The 18,689-nt window shown below is 36.9% G+C and overlaps 1 protein-coding gene across 1 annotated transcript in view; it reads left to right on the forward strand.

Moving 5' to 3' along the window:
• Nucleotides 1-244: 244 nt before the first annotated feature.
• LOC134540929 (forkhead box protein F1-like) overlaps nt 245-18,689 on the forward strand; it is a 90,798-nt gene continuing 72,353 nt past the window's right edge. Inside the window, exon 1 of the mRNA XM_063384007.1 lies at nt 245-1,538. Within this exon, the coding sequence (XP_063240077.1) occupies nt 449-1,538 (1,090 nt within the window). The 5' untranslated portion in view covers nt 245-448. The remainder of the gene's footprint in view (nt 1,539-18,689) is intronic.

The following is an 18,689-nucleotide window of genomic DNA, read 5'->3' on the forward strand; positions in this document are numbered from 1 at the left end:
GAGGACTATCCGTCGTCGGCTGCTGGACCGCTTCCTCTCCCCACCTCCCTCCCCCGTCAGAGGAGCATTGGCCACGCCCACATCGTGCCCTTCCCCTTCCGCGGCTGGGATCACGTCCCACCCCCCACTCCTGCTTCTCCGGAGACTCTCTCCCGTCGTCGGGAGCAGCCCGAGACGAAACAGTTGCGACCTCTCGGGGCCCGTCTTCTCGCTCGGGCGCCTCGCCTCGCGCGCGACCAGCAGGCAAGGGTGCGCGGCGATCTACCAGCAGGATGCGGCGCGCGCGGGCATTGTCGACGTGAGCCGCCGCGCAGGGCTCTGTGCTCGTCGTGTAAATGTTTACCCGGGTCGCCGGCGAGGCTTGAGACCAGGGAGACGAGGGGAGGAGATAAACTCCGGTGTTGTTTACCCGCAAGAGGGGTGTGTGAGAGAGAGAGGGGGTGTAGCGATGATGATGATGAAGACGGAGGACCCGCTGGCCGACGCGGCCGTCCAGCTGGGGCAGATGACGACGACGACCCAGCACCACCACCACCACCCGTCCGTGGTGCAGCAGACCATCAACATACAGCAGCACCTGCACCACCTGCACCTGCACCAGCACCAGCACAGCGTGATCCTGAGCGCCGACCACGGCGGCGGCATCCTGGGGCTGGAGGCGGCGGCGCACCACAACGGCGGCGGCATCGTGTCGCAGCAGCAGCCGCCGGCGGAGCCGCTGCCGCAGCAGCAGCAGCAGCAGCCGCCCCCGGGCCAGGACCAGGACAAGCCCCCCGCCTCCGGAGACTCTAGTGCCGCCTCCAAGAAGGGCAACCCGGGCGCGCGCCGCCAGGAGAAGCCCCCCTACTCCTACATCGCCCTGATCGTGATGGCCATCCAGAGCTCGCCGGCCAAGCGGCTCACCCTCAGTGAGATATACGCCTTCCTGCAGCAGCGGTTCCCCTTCTTCCGCGGCTCCTACCAGGGCTGGAAGAACTCCGTGCGGCACAACCTCTCGCTCAACGAGTGCTTCATCAAGCTGCCCAAGGGGCTGGGGCGGCCCGGCAAGGGCCACTACTGGACCATCGACCCCGCCTCGGAGTTCATGTTCGAGGAGGGCTCGTTCCGGCGGCGGCCGCGCGGCTTCCGGCGCAAGTGCCAGGCGCTGAAGCCGTCCTACCACCCGGCGGCGGCGGGCTACTTCACGGGCGTGCCCCAGGCCGGCCACTACGAGCCCTTGCCGCCGCCCCCGCAGGAGTACCAGCAGCACCAGTCCGCCTGCTCGTACGGGGTGCCGCAGCAGCAGCAGCAGCAGCAGGCGCCGGCCGGCTCCGTGGGGCACCACTACATGGCGGCGGCGGGCTACGACTACGGCGTGTACCAGCAGCAGTGCGCAGAGCGCGACGCCTGGGCGGCGGCCTTCGGCGACGGCGCCGGCGGCTACATGAAGGCGCCGCCGCTCAGCCCGCAGCCCGAGCACCACCAGCAGATGACGCCGCCGCCGACGTCCGTGGCCGAGGCGTACGCCTACCAGTACGGCGTCCAGACGTCGGACCACGGTAACTTCGTCCCTCTGATGTGTAAACATCTCAGCTCTCGGAATACTGCACTTGGTAGGAGTAATTTCGGTTAACCAAAATGGCTGACCCCCGTGTAGCAACATTAACCAAGTCTAAAATTTTTTAAATAAACATCGCATTGCAATGCTTACTCTAAATATTGACCTTCTAAATTAACGAGAGGCCTATAGGCACAGCAGAAGAGCGCGAACTTGTTATCTTTAAGAGCCGTGGTTCAAATCTCGTCACTAGAAAACTTTTTTTATTAATAAAATATTAATATAATATTATTTTATAATGTTGCATCAGCTGAATGAGTTTGGTATGTAGTAAGTAAATATTTACAGTCTGATTTCAATCGTTTAAGCAAAAACCAATATACAAACATATGTTTAATGTTATAATATATGTTTTTAAATGATTCAGGGTAATATCTGAGTAATGCCATGGAAATTTAACTTTTAAAGTGTATTGAAACTTTACAGTATTATCTTTTTGGTGTATTTTAACAAGAGGGACAATATTTTAAATAAATTTATTTTTGAAAATGAGGTCTAAACACGGGGTTTTATTAGAGTCATTGCTAATAGTTTAAAATTTCAGTTTGTTTCGTGGTGCCATATGCGGGTGATTGTAGTAAGTAACGTTTACGATTCAGGCAGCGAATTCTAGCGGTAGATGCAGAAAGTACCTGTGTAATTCGCGTCCAGAAATTGTGTTATTAGTATATTCATGACACCCGGAATTATTTTGAAGGATTCTATGATAAATTTCGTGTCCGAGTTTCATTTTACAAAGTTTATTTGCCAAATTAACAGCATGAGAACACATGAATTTGCTCGTTAGCGAGGTTAATGTTTACACATGACTGGCGAGTAATGAAACACTGGCTCACATTTCTATTTCATTTTGACCACACACAGATAGATATATTGGTCCTTGGAAATAACACGTACACTGTAAAAATATTGTTTACCCTATATTTACGAAGATGACTTGTTGCAAATAGTTGTATCTCGGACCTGACCAGGCCATCTGACTCCGTGCCTCATGTGACGTCGCACCATGTTCCTGCGCATTACAAGTATTCGTTCAGCTAGATGTTGAACACTGCCAACTATCTTTTGTTCACAGCAAACTAATTTTGTTTCGTCCAGGGGAGGAGCCCTATTAGCGACGACAACATTTATGGTAGGTCAATAAACTCTTCTTTCTTTTCCTGTGTGAAGTTTCTTTTAGGCTTCTGTGTGAAAGAGAATCTACACTGAAGCACTTCGTTACACTCCAAATTTATTGAAAATGATTGTTAAGTCACTCAGTGGCGGATACAGGAATGTTTTTCGTTGAGTGGCAAATTATATATTTTTTTGTGAGAGAGGGCCTTTCAAAAATAAATAAATAAAAAAAATTGAACATGTTTATTAAAAATTATTACATTACTATTTGCACTAACCCACTTACATGTGATACTATAGAAGTAGCCTTAAGGCTATTTCATACTGCCTTCATTGATATTTTGCAATTTTTTGCCCAACTTTGCAAAAGGATATTTCGCATCTATCTCCCCCCCCCCCCCTTTTACAACGAAATGCATTTGCCGCTGAAAAAAAGGAAATAATGCCCAGTCACTTTAATAATCTGTGTCACTGCGCTGATTTTGATTCAACAGATTTGCAGTCTCGTTTGGCTAATTGGTCCGAACTGTTGCTCGGTGGTTAGAGCTTCTATCTGGTAGGGGAGACCGGGGATGGTTGTATCATTTCAACTTTGATGACAAATAACTTTAAAGTTTTTTGAGTTTTAGTCAAACAAGTCATGGAAATAGAAAGCCGGTAATTTTATTTACGATTGATAGCAGATAAAAAATACCTTAAGTGATACAACTTACAAAAATTTGTGAAAACTATGTGGAGGCAGAATGTTACAACCATCCCCACGGCGGGGTTGATTGTAACAGTACTTGAGGTTGGTTGTAACAGCACATTAAGACAATGAATTTTAATCAATAAAGGCTGTAGACTACATAAAAAGTAACATGGATAGTATCTAAACAAAAGGATAATGTTCAAAACATACATCAAGGAAATATTTGCTTAAAATACTTTTAAAAAATCCGTATTTAACAAAAACATTTCAAAATTTAGGCCTACCCTATAAAACAGAATTTTAATATTTACATAATTCGTCAGAAAAAAACTCTCTCTGTCTAATGCATATATTAATAATACACAAGGTATATTTCAATTGTAAACTCATGGGATTTCACTTTAAATAAATCAAAGAAAATACAAATATAGCTAAATAAAATATTACAATGAAAACAAAGAAAAAAATTAAATAATAATGCTTCTGCAAAAATTTTACTAGGCACTTCTTACTCGGATATTCCATCTGACATGCAGTTGAGACATATATACCGCTTGGACTTCGCACATTGAAAATGAGCCCATTGCTTGCAGTCCAAACATTGTACCCACTCCTCCCAAGGTTTGCTTTTTGAAAATGGTTCTATGCAGACTAAACCCAAACAAGCTTCGTCATAATCTTCCTCTTCAGATGAAGTTATTTGAATATACTTCGTTATTCTTTTTTTCAAGTGTGCTCTTGCAGTAACTTTCTTCTTCTTTCTTATGTGTTCGTTCTTAGAATTTTTTCTTTTCTTGTATTAATTTTCGACAGCTTGCTTCTCAGGAGTATCTGTTAACACAGCACTCTTACGCTCAATCCTCTTCCTTGTTGTTTTCCTTGTTCCCGATTTAGGAAATGGTAGCGTTATTTCAGGAGAAAATTTACGTTTTGATGTTATCACTTCAGAACCAGATGATGTAGACTGCTTTACTAGTGTTGACGGCAAAGAAGACACAATAACTGAAGTAGACCTAGGTGAAGTGGCCATTGGCCTAGAATACCCGTCAACTGAAGTGTCCATCTCTGGATTAGGCAACAAAGACACATTAGCTTGGGCAGCCTGTGTAAGTGTTTAAATCGTGGCCTTGCCGCGATCAGTTTTACTCTTGGGAATTCTCATCTACAAATACATAAAAAATCATTCAAACATTTTAAACATAGAATATAACTGATTTATTCCCACACATTTATTTCCAAAATGCTGTTTGAAAATAAACATTCACTAAAATGTATTAAAAATAACTTTAAACAACGAAAAAACAACATCATGTGTGTTGGATTGTTACACCAGAGGGGCCGGGGTAGGTTGTAACAAAGATAATTTATTGTTACAACCTGCCCCACACGACACCATTACCGAAAAAACCCTGTGTGAACAGAACTTTTCAAAACATTTGGAAGATAGAGCCAGGTATTTGTAAAGCACAATTACGTTATCCGACAACGTATTTTAAACATCATCATTGCTGCATTACACAAGAGATGGGAACGTAAGTTCGATGAAGGATGTAATTTACTTACCTTTAAAAAAATCAAATAATTTGATGTGGCGAACGTATTCTCCGGCGTAGGGCGTTGACAGTCTCGTATAAACTGACGCATGAACAGGCACGTCGCTTGATGTAGAGACACCTACCTCGTGTTACAACCATCCCCGGTCTCCCCTACCTGCTTCGCTTCCCAGCCACGGTAGGGAATTTTTCACTCACGGTTAAAATTTCCTTAACGCAGGTCCAAGACTGTCTACTATGTTGCCCTCTCACCTCTACGCCGCGAATAGGTAACTGCGAACCATTGCAGTATCATTTAGCATGTTACGTCGCATCCACATTATGGCCGTATTTTTACGCTGTTTTAAATTCACACACTGTTAAAAAATTTTACCTTAAATTTTTGAAGAATGCTGGTTAAAAACTTATCCAGGGATATTCGTAAATTTACGGCTATATTCTTTAACGTACTGACACTGAGATCACTTACTTTGAACATGAATCCAAAAGAATATTCTTAATATATTAATAAAACATTTTGAAATATTCCGTAGTCTACAACAAGAACACTCTTATTTTGTCCAATGGTGTGCTTACTTTCGTTTATAACGGAAACATACAACACTGAAGTCGACATTGTGGCGTAGCTTCTACGAAGACTCAGCGATTTGAATTAATAAGAACTCTTTGTTTATTTGAGTTAATTTCTTAGCTGAAAAAACCGTAAATATTCTGACATTTCTAGCAGTGTAGTGTTGGTGACTTCAAGGGTCTCATCCCCTCAGAAAGGCAAGTGATCTTTGAGGGGGTCTCCTAATCAGTACTGGCGAGGCGGGATGATAAGCGCGAAGCTCGCTGGTGCTTCTAGCGCGGTGTCTCCTCTGGACTGGCGCGCAGTCTTCTCGTCGTGTACAGGACAACTGTGAAATTTGAGCGATGACCGTAACGTTATATTGCCGAGAAATGAAGTTTAAGGTGTAATGCAAGTACCTTGAGTGTTTTCAAGAATCCGAACAGAATGATTCATGCCTAAAAATTATTCGAAAAAACACGCGTTTTAACCATTTCCACTCTCTTAAAAATATTCAAGAATCCGAACAGAATGATTCATGCCTAAAAATTATTCGAAAAAACACGCGTTTTAACCATTTCCACTCTCTTAAAAATACATTTTTTTTTTAAAAAAAGAAATACGGATACTGAACTGTTCGACTGCCCTCAGCTAATTTCTAAGTGCTTTTCTTGAACAGACCCTCCCGGATATCTTGAGCAGTTTTTTCGAATCGAGTGGTCTCTTTTTTGAAGCTTTGAACACCGCGTGTGGGTTATTTCATTTTATTGCCATTAAAATTATTTGTCGGATTCTTTTATTGGTTTATTCCAATACCTCCCTTGCACATGTTGTTCGATCGCAAATACTATCACCAAATATTTACTAAAAATTATTTCCGAGCTGTGTCCATGATACTGAATTTTTATTGCTATCATTTAACATTCAGAAAACATACGACAAAATTAGAGGAGAAAAAAACATTAACTGCAAGAGAGGTGTAAGAATAAATTTACACGAAAAGTCCTAAAATATTGGTAATCATAAGGAAATGAAATATCCAACTTGGGCCTAGGCCAGTGGTCGGTATACATTCGAGTGAGATGAGTTAAATATTAGCTAAACAGGTTCTCCGATTTTTTCATAGAGCCGCGACATTTATTTTCTCTGCATCTTCATGGAAATTTAAGACAATTAAAAAATTTCAAAAAAAAAAAAAAAAACAGAAAAAATCAAAATATTTTATTCTCAACAGTCATTATTCACAACATTCAAGCGTAGAGACTTAAAAATAAAGGCCACTTAGGTAAATAAACACGTAAATGTAAAAAAAATGGCAGTCATTAGTAGAGCTCTACTGATAAAACAAGAAAAACTTAATTATTTATTGAAATAAAAAAGGCAGCTGTGCGTGTGCGTGGAATGGAGGAGGAGGAGGAGGAAACATGGGAAGGGGGTGGGGGAAGCCGATGGTCAGTTGCGAGCCGCAGGTTGAGGACATGGTTGTGATTGTGCCGTTTGATTTCGTTCGGCTTTTGTTTTTGTACTTTGGCAACACAGTGAGCTGCATGGGAAGCCTTCATTTCACAGACGAGAGAGCCACACTCGAAGTTCCCCGAAGTTCATGCTCGCTTTTTTTTCCGTACCACAACAGGTGTATTTTTTTGAGGGGAAAAAATTTGCGGGCATTTATTCTCCAAATCTGCGGGTTTAACTTATAAGATGTCATTCTTAAAATTAGCAAGAAGTAATTTAAAGAATTATTCAGTAAATGAAGATAAAACGGTATCTGGTTCTTTTCAGTCAAAAGAAGCATATGATAGGTTAGCTACATTATAAATACTTTAAAACATTGTGGATGGTTGGTTATATTAGGTAAGTAGGTATAGCTACATTAAAAATACTGTAAAATCATTTTATGGTTGCTTAGCAAATAACTTTTTAATAGGTAGCTATCCAGCGCTTACAAATAAATACCGTTTCCTTGTTTATGGTCTTTCCTTTCATCAACACGACCATATTTATTTACAAAGAACAAAAAAAAACGAATATGCACGATCGAGCGATTGGCTCTCTCGCCTGTGAAAAAAAAAAGCTTTCTCAATGAGCTGCAGAGACGTGAAGTCCCATGAAAAGAGCCACATCACCGCGGTCTGCCGAACCCTGGCCTGGGCGACTGAGACCTAACCTAATGGTTTTTTTTTTTTATCCGAACGCTTCAATTTGGCACGGAAGATTAGTGACAAAAGAGGCGAGATGGGCAAGCGGCTGCAAAATGTAAGTGAGGTTGCCAACAGTGCTGCCCAGCTGTAAATGGTGATTTCCAGTAAATGTGAATTTTTTGACGTGACAACGTCTAATAAATCGATGAACGCCGGCTGCACGCACGGAAAAAAGGCCCGTTACGCACATTGTCCCGTTACTCTGTGTCCCGTTACGCTCATTGTACGCTTGCGCCGCATCTATCTCTCTTCCACTCGATTGGAACAACCATCGATTTGACTTTTTCGAGGCACATTAAACTTGAAACACTCCCATTCGTTTCCTACTTTTCCTATCATCGTCCTATCCTTAACAGAATAACACAGATTGGAAGAAGTTAAATAGCAAACATGTATAAAAGTTATAGTTAAAATAATCTCTTCGTTAAAGTAATAAACATATTTGAATTAATGAGTGGAAATGAAAGTAAATTTATCAATTGAATTGTAGATTTCATTTCACTCCTTCTATTTATCCATACAAAATAGTGATAATTCAATAAAAATGATTCAATTTTATTTATAAAAGTATGCAATCATTTCATCAATGTTTTGTTATGACGTCACGTTAAACTATGGTCCGTATTTACAGACAACCATTTTTTTTCCTTAAATCTTCTGATCTCATTCCCATTATGAATATAAAAAAATATATAATTCAGCCTTATACGTAGCCATCCTTATATTTTAAAAGATTTCAAAGAAATGCTACCTATTGAAGCCGTTACCATGGTGCGACTATCGGACACTTTTTGTACAGTTCATCGTTTCATGGTACAAAGCACCAAAACCATCGTTAACTCAAAAGTTTATATATATATATATAATCACAGTTTTGTGAACACGATTAAGAGTCGCAATTTTTTTTAAAAAATCACTTCCAAACTGATACATAAAATCTAGTAGTTCAAAATCTCGGTCGAATTCTTTAATGGGCAATATCCGACAAAAGGGTTAGAAATGGAGAACGTTTTTTTGTAAAAACAGAATAATCGCTGTAACTGCTATATGTAATATGTAAAATATCACATCCGTTTGAACGTATTATAGCTCTTGGGAGTAATACCAAAATAGTTAGTCTGAAAAAGGTTTTCTAGGGGATAAAAAAACAAGGATTGGAGGACAACAAATATATCATAACTTGCTTCGTAGGCACAAAATCGGATTCGTAAAAATTATGTATTAATCTTACAATTTTTATCCATAACTTTTGTCTGAAACTATTTTTGTTAGATTAACTTTTCTGCAAGGGTTTTAAAAAATATTGGGTAGAGTTAAACAAAACATAACTACCTTAATAAGTACACTATCAAATCCGCTTGGATTGTTTGTAAATATTATAATTTTTATTTAAAATTTTTGCCTGAAACCATATTTGACAAGAGAACCCATTGCTGCAAGGGGTTTAAAAAAAGGGGTGGATATTTCACAAATGCAATAAATCCGTACCTTTTACACTATTTTATCCATTACTTTTTATTGTAAAACCTAAAAATATTATCTACAACTTTCGTTGGAAATTATTCTTTATATTATCATCTATTACTGTACGGGGTGGAAAAAACAGGAGTTGAAAAAAAAATTAACTCCCTTAATATGCACACTATTAAAACCGTTTTATTTGTTTGAAAACCGTTTAAATATTATGTAAAACTTTCTTCTGAAATAATTTTTATACGAACAACCATAACAGTAAGGGGTGGAAAAACAAGAAAATTATAACTCCCTTAGTAAGGATACAAATCGAATCCGTTCAAATTGTTTGTAAATCTTTAAGTTTTTATTTAAAAGTTTTGATTATAAGCAGTTTTTGGAAATACGCCATTGCAGTTTTGCACTGTTTGTCATGGAAAAAATAAAAAATAAAAAATTAAAATATGAAGATAAAACAATACAGAAAACAAGACTGAATCAGCTGATGTCGGACAAATGGAACCAACGATCACACTATAAGTATTATAAACAACACAGCGATACAGCACGGACAAAGAGTGTTGAACATATAAATATCACACAGCACAAGAATTTCGTTGAAGGAACTGAGTCATGTAACAAATAATGCTCATAAACATAGACGAATACAGTGGGCTAAAAACGACGAGACAGATTAAATGAAGGAAGATAACAAACCCGTACAACGCAGCAAACATAAAACACAGTGATAAAGATGAACAATTAATAAGAACAACACAACGACGATAGCACTGACGAACACAGAAGATTTCCAATGAGAACAGTTGCGACTCTTCCTGTCATTAGGCACAAACAAACTGCAGTAAATGAAAATTTCCCATTGCATGAATCATTTAAAGATCGTATAAAACTTTTATATGAAATAATGTTTGATATAATGAGCCGTAGCTGCAAGGAGTTGAAAAATAACAAGGTTAGATTATTAAAAAATTCATAATTTCCGTATCACGTTAACTATAAAATTGGTTATAATTTATTGTAAAACCTTGAATTATTAACTACAAATTTTGTCTGAAATAATTTTTATACGAACTACAATGACTGCAAGGGGTGGAATAAACAGGGTTTGTACAACAAAAAGTTCGTAACTCCCTTAGTAGGCACACTATCAAATCCGTTCTAATTGTTTGTAAATATAATTTTTGTCTAAAACGTTTGTCTGAGAAAATTTTTTATAATACATACCATTATTATTTTATTGCAACCATTATCGATAAAACCTAGGGTTGGAATGAGAATATATATAAAATTTTCCTACCTGGCACACTATCGAATCCATTCTTATTTTTGTTTAACTGTCTAAATATTGACTAAAACTATTGTTAAATAAATTATTCTGTTACCCAAATATTACTGCAAGGGGTTGAAATAACAAGGTTTGAAAGAAAAAAAAATAATCAATACTTTTTTATAGATATACTATCATATACGTTATCATTTATTGTATGAATTTTCAACTTCAACTAAAACTTTGGCTGAAACAATTTTTGATGACATGTATTATTAGCGTAAAAGCATGGGTTGAAATTTTAAAAAAATTCGAGACTTTCTTACAATCAAATTTGTTTGAATTTATCCAAACGATTATAATATTATTTTAAACCTTAGTGCAAAACCAAATTTTATACGAAAACGTTATTAGTGCAAGGAATGAAAAATAGTATTTGAATGTAAAAAAAATCAAACAATTACCTTAGACGGCATATCATATGAAATTAGTTCTAAGCTATTCAATGCTGCGTTCTAAAACTATTCAACGCTGGATACACTGAGTTAAATATTTGTAGCATTTTCGCTCCATGGAAAATGAGCAAATATTTAATCGATTATTTTGTAGTATTGGAGAATATTTATATGTTTTGTACATAATTTTCTTAAAATGTTCCAGAAGTATATACAAGTTTCCAAAATACTTACAAATAAAAAGGTAACTTCGAAATATACCTACGCCTGTAGGCTATTCCAAAAGGGTTTATTTTTTCCTTCAAAACCGTAAAACATTTTTGGTTAAAAACCTTATATATTAACACCTAAATAACCGAAAGAGATATGTAAGCCATAATCCAAAAATTTCAGATTATGATCGGAGTACTCTTGCGTTCTTTGAATGATTCGTGCAATGGGGAACATTGATTAGATACAATTTTTGTGGACATACTTCATTGCAATTTCGCACTGTTTACCATGGAAAAAAACTTAAGATTGCAAAGTAAGAAATACTAACTAAAATATAAATCCACAGAGAACAATCATAAATCAGATGATGTCGAACAGATGGACCCCAACATTGAACCTATAAACAGGTATTATGGACAACACAACCAAAGTACCGACGAACAAAGTAGGTTTCCTATGATTAGAGACCAGAAAAATTCACGAATTCATTTCACGATAGGCTACAATACAAATAGCTATACCTCAGTGCTGCTCCTGCTATTAGCTCACAACTCACCTGGATGACACTGGGCCAATGAGAAACTTCCAACCAAAGCTTTATCGAATCACATGCTGCTACGTTGGGACGTCTCGCAAGACAGCAGCCAATGAGTGGGTGACATTTTTCCGAGTGTACGTAGAACTATGGAGTTCATCCTACAGGTCATTGAACACGCGAATTTTTCCGGTCAAAACCTATGATCAAACAGTAACTACTGTTCGTCTATGCTGTTTATTTTAATGACTAAATTCCTACCACATTTTTTTTTTTATGCTGTCTGATATTTAAGTTTGAATGTATTAGTGTGTACCGTCGTCGTCCATATTACCTTTTTAGGTTCAATGTTGTATCCATCTGTTCGACATGAGCTGATTTAGGCTTTTTCTCTATGGGTTTATGTTTTCATATTTATTTCTTATTTTGCATTATTGAGTTTGTTCCATGACAAACAGTGCGAAACTGCAATGGCATATGTCCAAAAAGATGTATTGAATTGAAGTAGGTACTTAACTTATACTCCACATTTTTTTTTAGTTGATACGTTAGAAATGGTAATGTTCTTCTAGTATACGTCGTGAACTCTAAAGTGTATACAACCTATCTTGGCTTTAGAAGTTCAGCAGCATTGAAGTGGTAGCGTTTCGTTCTACATTGTAGAACTAAATTGTAACCTTACTATTTTTTATCGTCGCTGTAGACAGAGACAACGAACATCAATTTAATCCGATTGCTCAGGTTATTTGTAATGGAGTGCATGTGTTCGTTACTGTCATGACGACATCCATGTTCCATGATCTCTGATCACCATACCTTGCTGACTGAGGTATCCATTGTGATTGTGAGCATATAGAACACAGAGAGTTAGTTTATTTTTAAAGTTCTTTTCACAAATGAATTCTGTGGAGAATAGTTACCAGAATATCTGACTTTAATTTTATTTATTTGTTTATTTAGGACTCACATCATTGCATAGGTCATATCAAATACCCAAAAAAAAAAACCTTAATACAATAAACCCATTTTATATTCAAAAACCAAAATAATACATGTACTTATTAATACGCTGACACTGTCCAGTTTTGACAATAGTACACAAACACATTAAATACAGTCAATACACATCAAATACAGTTTTAAGTCCAGTGCTACTTAACACTGTCAAGTTTCTAAGTTCATAAGAGAAAATAATTGGGCTAAGAGTTAATTTTGACGTGCTAACGTCTTATAAATCCATAAACGCTGGCTGCACGCACGAAAAATTGTCACGTTCCGCCTGAGCCGAACGTGCAATAACCGGCAACCACCGTGCGAGAAAATATTCTATAATATCAAACAGGTTAACGCGGGCTTTTTAACTAATTGTTCGTGATTCTATTTAAATAAATTATTATTTTAATTAAATTTCCAAAAACTGTAAATAATATTTGAAAGTTAAAAAAGGAAGACATTTTTCATCAATGTTTTTTATGACGTTATCACGTAAAATTATCGTTCGTAAACTGACTTTACAAACAACCACCTTTTTTTTAAGAATTTCTACAGTGAAAAACGGTGCATTATAAAATAAATCCAATTCACCGAGTTCATAATAGTTTTTAAGTAAAACAAAAGGCTAAAAGTCCTAACTGTAAAGAGAAAGTAACGGCGATTATTAGGGAGCAAGAGCCACCCACACTTTCGTCACTAGTCTATATTCTGTTAATTAAACATTTCGTTTATTTATTTTCCTCACCAGTGGTTGTGATGTGGTTCAATCAATTCACGCCCTTATTGAATGAACGCTTCTCTCTCTGTTTGTGTTTTTGAATGGGTTTTAAAATGGTATAAATGTAATGTAATAATTTTTTACCATTATTTATTTTCGAATAATGTAACGTTTTTACAAAGAGAAGGGGGGGGGGAGAACAACCTCACCTTGATTATAGAGTAGCCTAATTACCTATGACCCGAGACCTGCAAAATTCGCGGATTCTTTCGGTGATAGGCTAGAATTCAAACACATATACCTCTTAGATAATTTGATATTGGCTTACTTTTCGTCTGGACGAATCTCAACCAGTTATAAACCATCAATCAAAGAAGGATTGAATCACAGAAAAACCAGCTGAGACGACTTACAAGTCGGCAGCCAATGAACTTGCGTTATTTGCCCGAGTGTATGTGCAGTCTATCCTGAAGGCCATCGAAACCGCGAATTTTGCAGGTATCTACCTATGGCGTTAAGTGTGAGACTGGGCCTTTCACTAATAGCTTCGCCACCATGAAGATACAAAACTATACGGGTAGCAGCGGTGAAGCGGTAGGGGTACTTTTCCTGATAAGGCAAATTTATAGTTGAGTTGTTCCCACCTGGAATCAAAGTTTTCACAACCGCTATCTGTGAAATGGCTTGAAATGAACGGAAGGAAAAACTACGTTATTGAATCTTCCTGAATACGACCAAACCTTTTTGAAATTTCCACCCAAGTTATATTTTTAAGCAGCAAAGTACAACGACATGCTCTTTTTTTCTGTCTTCAAGAGCATAAATAAAGGCTTCACTAATTACCACGTTCGGAGACATTGACATCCGTAGGCTATAGATTTTCGCTGATTGCATTATTTATTAGCTTATAATCGAAGCAAATGATCTCAAATTTAAACACAATTATAATATAACTAAAAGGGAATAATCTAACGGTTATGTGACTATAAGGAATAATAAATAAGTCAATTACAATACTCAAACACAAAATAAACTACACAGTAGGTAAATAAACAGTTAACTGGGGATCAAGTGTGAAAACATTTATGCTTGAGATGAAACAACATTCAAAGCAATAATAAGAATAAATATTACAATATTTAAAAACATAGCTACTCCCAATCCATGATTTTGGTTTTAATCTACTCTAAAATGTGGAATATTAATTTCAGTTCAAAATAAAATAAAAAAATTGGGAGGGTGAGCTAATGACTTACGCTTTTATTCGCTCATAAATTAGAGTAAGTGCGATCTTAACAATTAACATAGTATCTGATACTTTAACCCCTAATTTATTTATTCATTCTTCTATCAAGTGCGACTTAGTCAATAAAAGTGATTATCAGTTCGTACAGCCACCACATCCCCACATTTCAGTTAATTTAGATAAAGCGTACCACACAACTCCAAATAAGACGACAATACTTCAGTATAATAAGATACGCTACTTAGTTTATGAAGTATACAAAAAAATCTACGCGTTTAGAGTTGTTTAAGTTTACATCTCAAGAAAATTAATTTGTCATCGATATAAAATGAAATGTTTGTTTGTACAATTTGTACGAGATATAAGTAGTAACTTCTATGAGAAATAATGGAATGTAATATAAATAATACCTTAAGGATTAAAAGAGCCTACACATAAAATCATAGGTCCTTAGGGGCAAATGTAAACGACTGTAGACTTCGTAGCAGCATTCATTATATTGATACGGTAAAGAATTAAAGTAAAATTTAAATTATATAATTAAATGTTATAACTTGCAGCGGAAAAATCTGAAGTAAAGAAAAGGTCTACTGTTCTTACTAAAACCATATTACGACAATAATACAACTATTTTATTTTGACGTGACGACGTTTAGTAAATTGATGAACGCCAGCTGCACGCACGAAAAAGTGTCCCGTAACGCACATTGTCCCGCTACGCTGTGTCCCGTAACGCACATTGTCCCGTTACGCTGTGTCCCGTTACGCTCATTGTACGCTTGCGCCGCATCTATCTCTCTTCCACTCGGTTGGAACAACCATCGATTTGACTTTTTCGAGGCACATTAAACTTGAAACACTCCCATTCGTTTCCTACTTTTCCTATCATCGTCCTATCCTTAACAGAATAACACAGATTGGAAGAAGTTAAATAGCAAACATGTATAAAAGTTATACCTAGTTAAAATAATATCTTTGTTAAAGTAATAAACATATTTGAATTAATGAGTGTAAATAAAAGTAAATTTATAAATTAAATTGTAGATTTCATTGGCTCCTTCTTTGTATCCATACAAAATAGTGATAATTCAATAAAAATGATTCAATTTTATTCATAGAAGTATGCAATCATTTCATCAATGTTTTGTTATGACGTTGTCACGTTAAACTATCGTACGTAAACCGACTTTACAGACAACCAATTTTTTTATTTTACAATACAACTTTTTTTTTTTTTTTTGTAAAATGGCTACAATGCTCGTAATGATATCAAAAACAACCAGTTAGAATGTTAATGTTTTTGGTGTCGACCTTTAAGACATCCTCACAGCTTGCCCTTAAGACAGTTAAGTGAAACATATGAGCACAAAAACTCAGCTATTAATAAAAATTAATTTGAGGGGTTTGGGCCACCATATAGCGCTAAATAAATTTTGAACGAAAATAGCACATTAACGAGGTCCCATCTACTGCGTTACACTTTTTTTTAATCTTTTTTCAAGTGCGGTACAATAAACGTCAGGGCAGAACACTTAAGTTGTATAGTGCCAAGAAACCGTAGGTATATATTGCGTAGGGTGTTATAACTTTGGATTTGATTTATAAATGGCGTATTAAAACTAAACCGTTTTATTCCTACAAATCATTTGAGGAAACTACCCACTCAAAGGGTGCAGTGAGTAATAAGATAATTCGCAATTAATTCGCGGATTTTGTTCGCTTCGGGTTAGACTCTACTGCTCTGCATCTACATGAGAGTGAGTCTGAATTCAACCGACAATCTTCGGCTGCAGGTTTATCACGACAAAATAAGTGGAAAACCTCTATACGATTTATGGACTAAATTAAGATTATTATATTTTTATTTATTTATCTCATTTTTTACACATTGATTACAATTCAGTTAATTAAACAGGAAAATGTAGCCTTCATAAAAGCAAGCTTGTGTGTTTGTGAATATAGCCACTTTAAACAATTAGCGGTATGTTTACTATTTTAAACATATTAAAAATCTTAACAATTGATAAATAAATAAAAATATCTTACGAAATTTGACATAAATATTTATAAAATTTAATTTTAAAAAGAGCAATAAAATAAAGTATAACATTGTTTCAAAATATTCTATAAATAAAATGCAAAAGAGGAAAGTAAAAGTAGGTATAAAAATTATATTCATTATATAAAACCTTACTTGAATATTACCGAAATCTCATCAGTTAAATTATTCAGCCAAAGATTGACGTATTTATTAATTTGAAAATAATTTTTTGTTTTAAATTAGTAGTATGTAAATGGGGCTACTGGATCAGGCTTCAGGCTGTGGTGGTGGTGTCGGTGTCCGCCATCTTGGATTTGTGACGTCACGACGGCAAAAATTCCTCAAAATTCCTCAAAATTGACTCAAAAAGACTCAAATTTTCCCGTTTTAAGAAAAAATTTCCCGTTTCCGAGGGAAAAATTCCCGTTTCGAGGGAAAATTTCGCGTTTTAATCCTTAAAAATCCCAGCGGCTGAAAATTCCTAAAACTGGCTTAAGCATCCTTAACTCAAGCCAACGTTAAGCCATTTATAGGATTATGACGTCACCGCTGCAGTTTCCGTTACGCCCGCCATCTTTAAAATTAGTATCCAATTTTAATGAAATAGAAAAATTTTTAAAATTTATAAAAAAATTCAATTAATAAAATTTTAATAAAAAATATTTAAAAAACATACGTTAACGACACGGAACTCGGAGTCCTCGGTTCGAACCCGGTGAGGGCGAAAAAAAAATAAAAATGACGACCGATCCTTCCACCACGGAAGTCACCTACAGACTAACCTACCACCACCAATAACAAGGTCAACTAGTATGATGTCATGTCCGCCATCTTGTCTTCGTCTGCTGGTAGCCATCATCATCTTGTTATCGTCGGCGAGAGTGCGCTGACGCCATGTTAGTTTAATTCTTATCCGCTAGAGTGCAGTAATCATTTATTATTGCTGTGTCACCCGCCATCTTGTCATTTGGCCGCCATCTTGGAATCGTGTAATTATTTAGCTAGAAATTCGGGAAAAATTCCAAAATTCATTAAATAAATCACTCATTAATTTACAGATTGATTCGATCAGTTCCAGTCCTTGGTTCGATACCCGATCGATGCAATAATGTTTAATTTGATGTAAAAAAATAATAATTTCATTATTCCATGTTCAACATTCTTAAAGAGACATTAAAACCTCTACTGTCATCATCATCCTATAAGCCATCAACACCAACATATTGGTAATTCATAATTTTAATGCTAGAGATTCGGGAAAAAGTTCAGAAATCATTAAATAAATTTCCAATCAATGTACTGATTAATTAGATCGACTTAGGTCCTTGGTACGATTCTGGACGATGAAAAAAAAATAACAATTTAACATAATAGTGACAGGATCGAGAAAAAAACAAAAACAACACAAGTTCTTTCACAAACATAATATTTATTACATAACATATATTCTACTACAGGATCACTTACGAAAGCCAGCAATCTTATAATCATTTAGTTCCGCAGCGGTGTGAAATGACTAATTCTTAGCTCCAATCGGTTTATACTAGACAGAGTCCAGCCAGAACCTTTACAGACATAGTCCACCTCTTCCTGGCAGAGTTTCTGGATACCGTATTTAACAGTTTGCTTCACATCGTTAGAACTGTAAATTACTGCAGCCGATGTCTTGAATGCACACTTCTTCACTTTGTCATCGAACGGATATGGCTTTCCATATATACAGTCCAACCACAAGTTATATTTCAAAGGTCCGTTTGTTGCTACATCATCAGTAAGCTGATTGATTATCTTCTGTCTGATATCATCAAGAAAATTACAAATGTCCTTTGACTCACCGAACGTATTTAGATAATAGTAGTCTTTCAACGTTCCACGAAATGCAGACTGCGCCAAGTAGAAGCCATTATCGTTCACTTGTAATGCTCCGAACACAGTCTTAGGTTTAGTTCCATGTTCAGACGTCATAACAATCGGTTGCTGGGCATCGGTTTTCTTGCTTGTACGCTTTCGTGTCTCCAATCTAAAGCGAGGAGTCGAAAT

This window comes from Bacillus rossius, chromosome 17, assembly GCF_032445375.1.
Source record: "Bacillus rossius redtenbacheri isolate Brsri chromosome 17, Brsri_v3, whole genome shotgun sequence".
NCBI classification, from domain to species: domain Eukaryota; kingdom Metazoa; phylum Arthropoda; class Insecta; order Phasmatodea; family Bacillidae; genus Bacillus; species Bacillus rossius.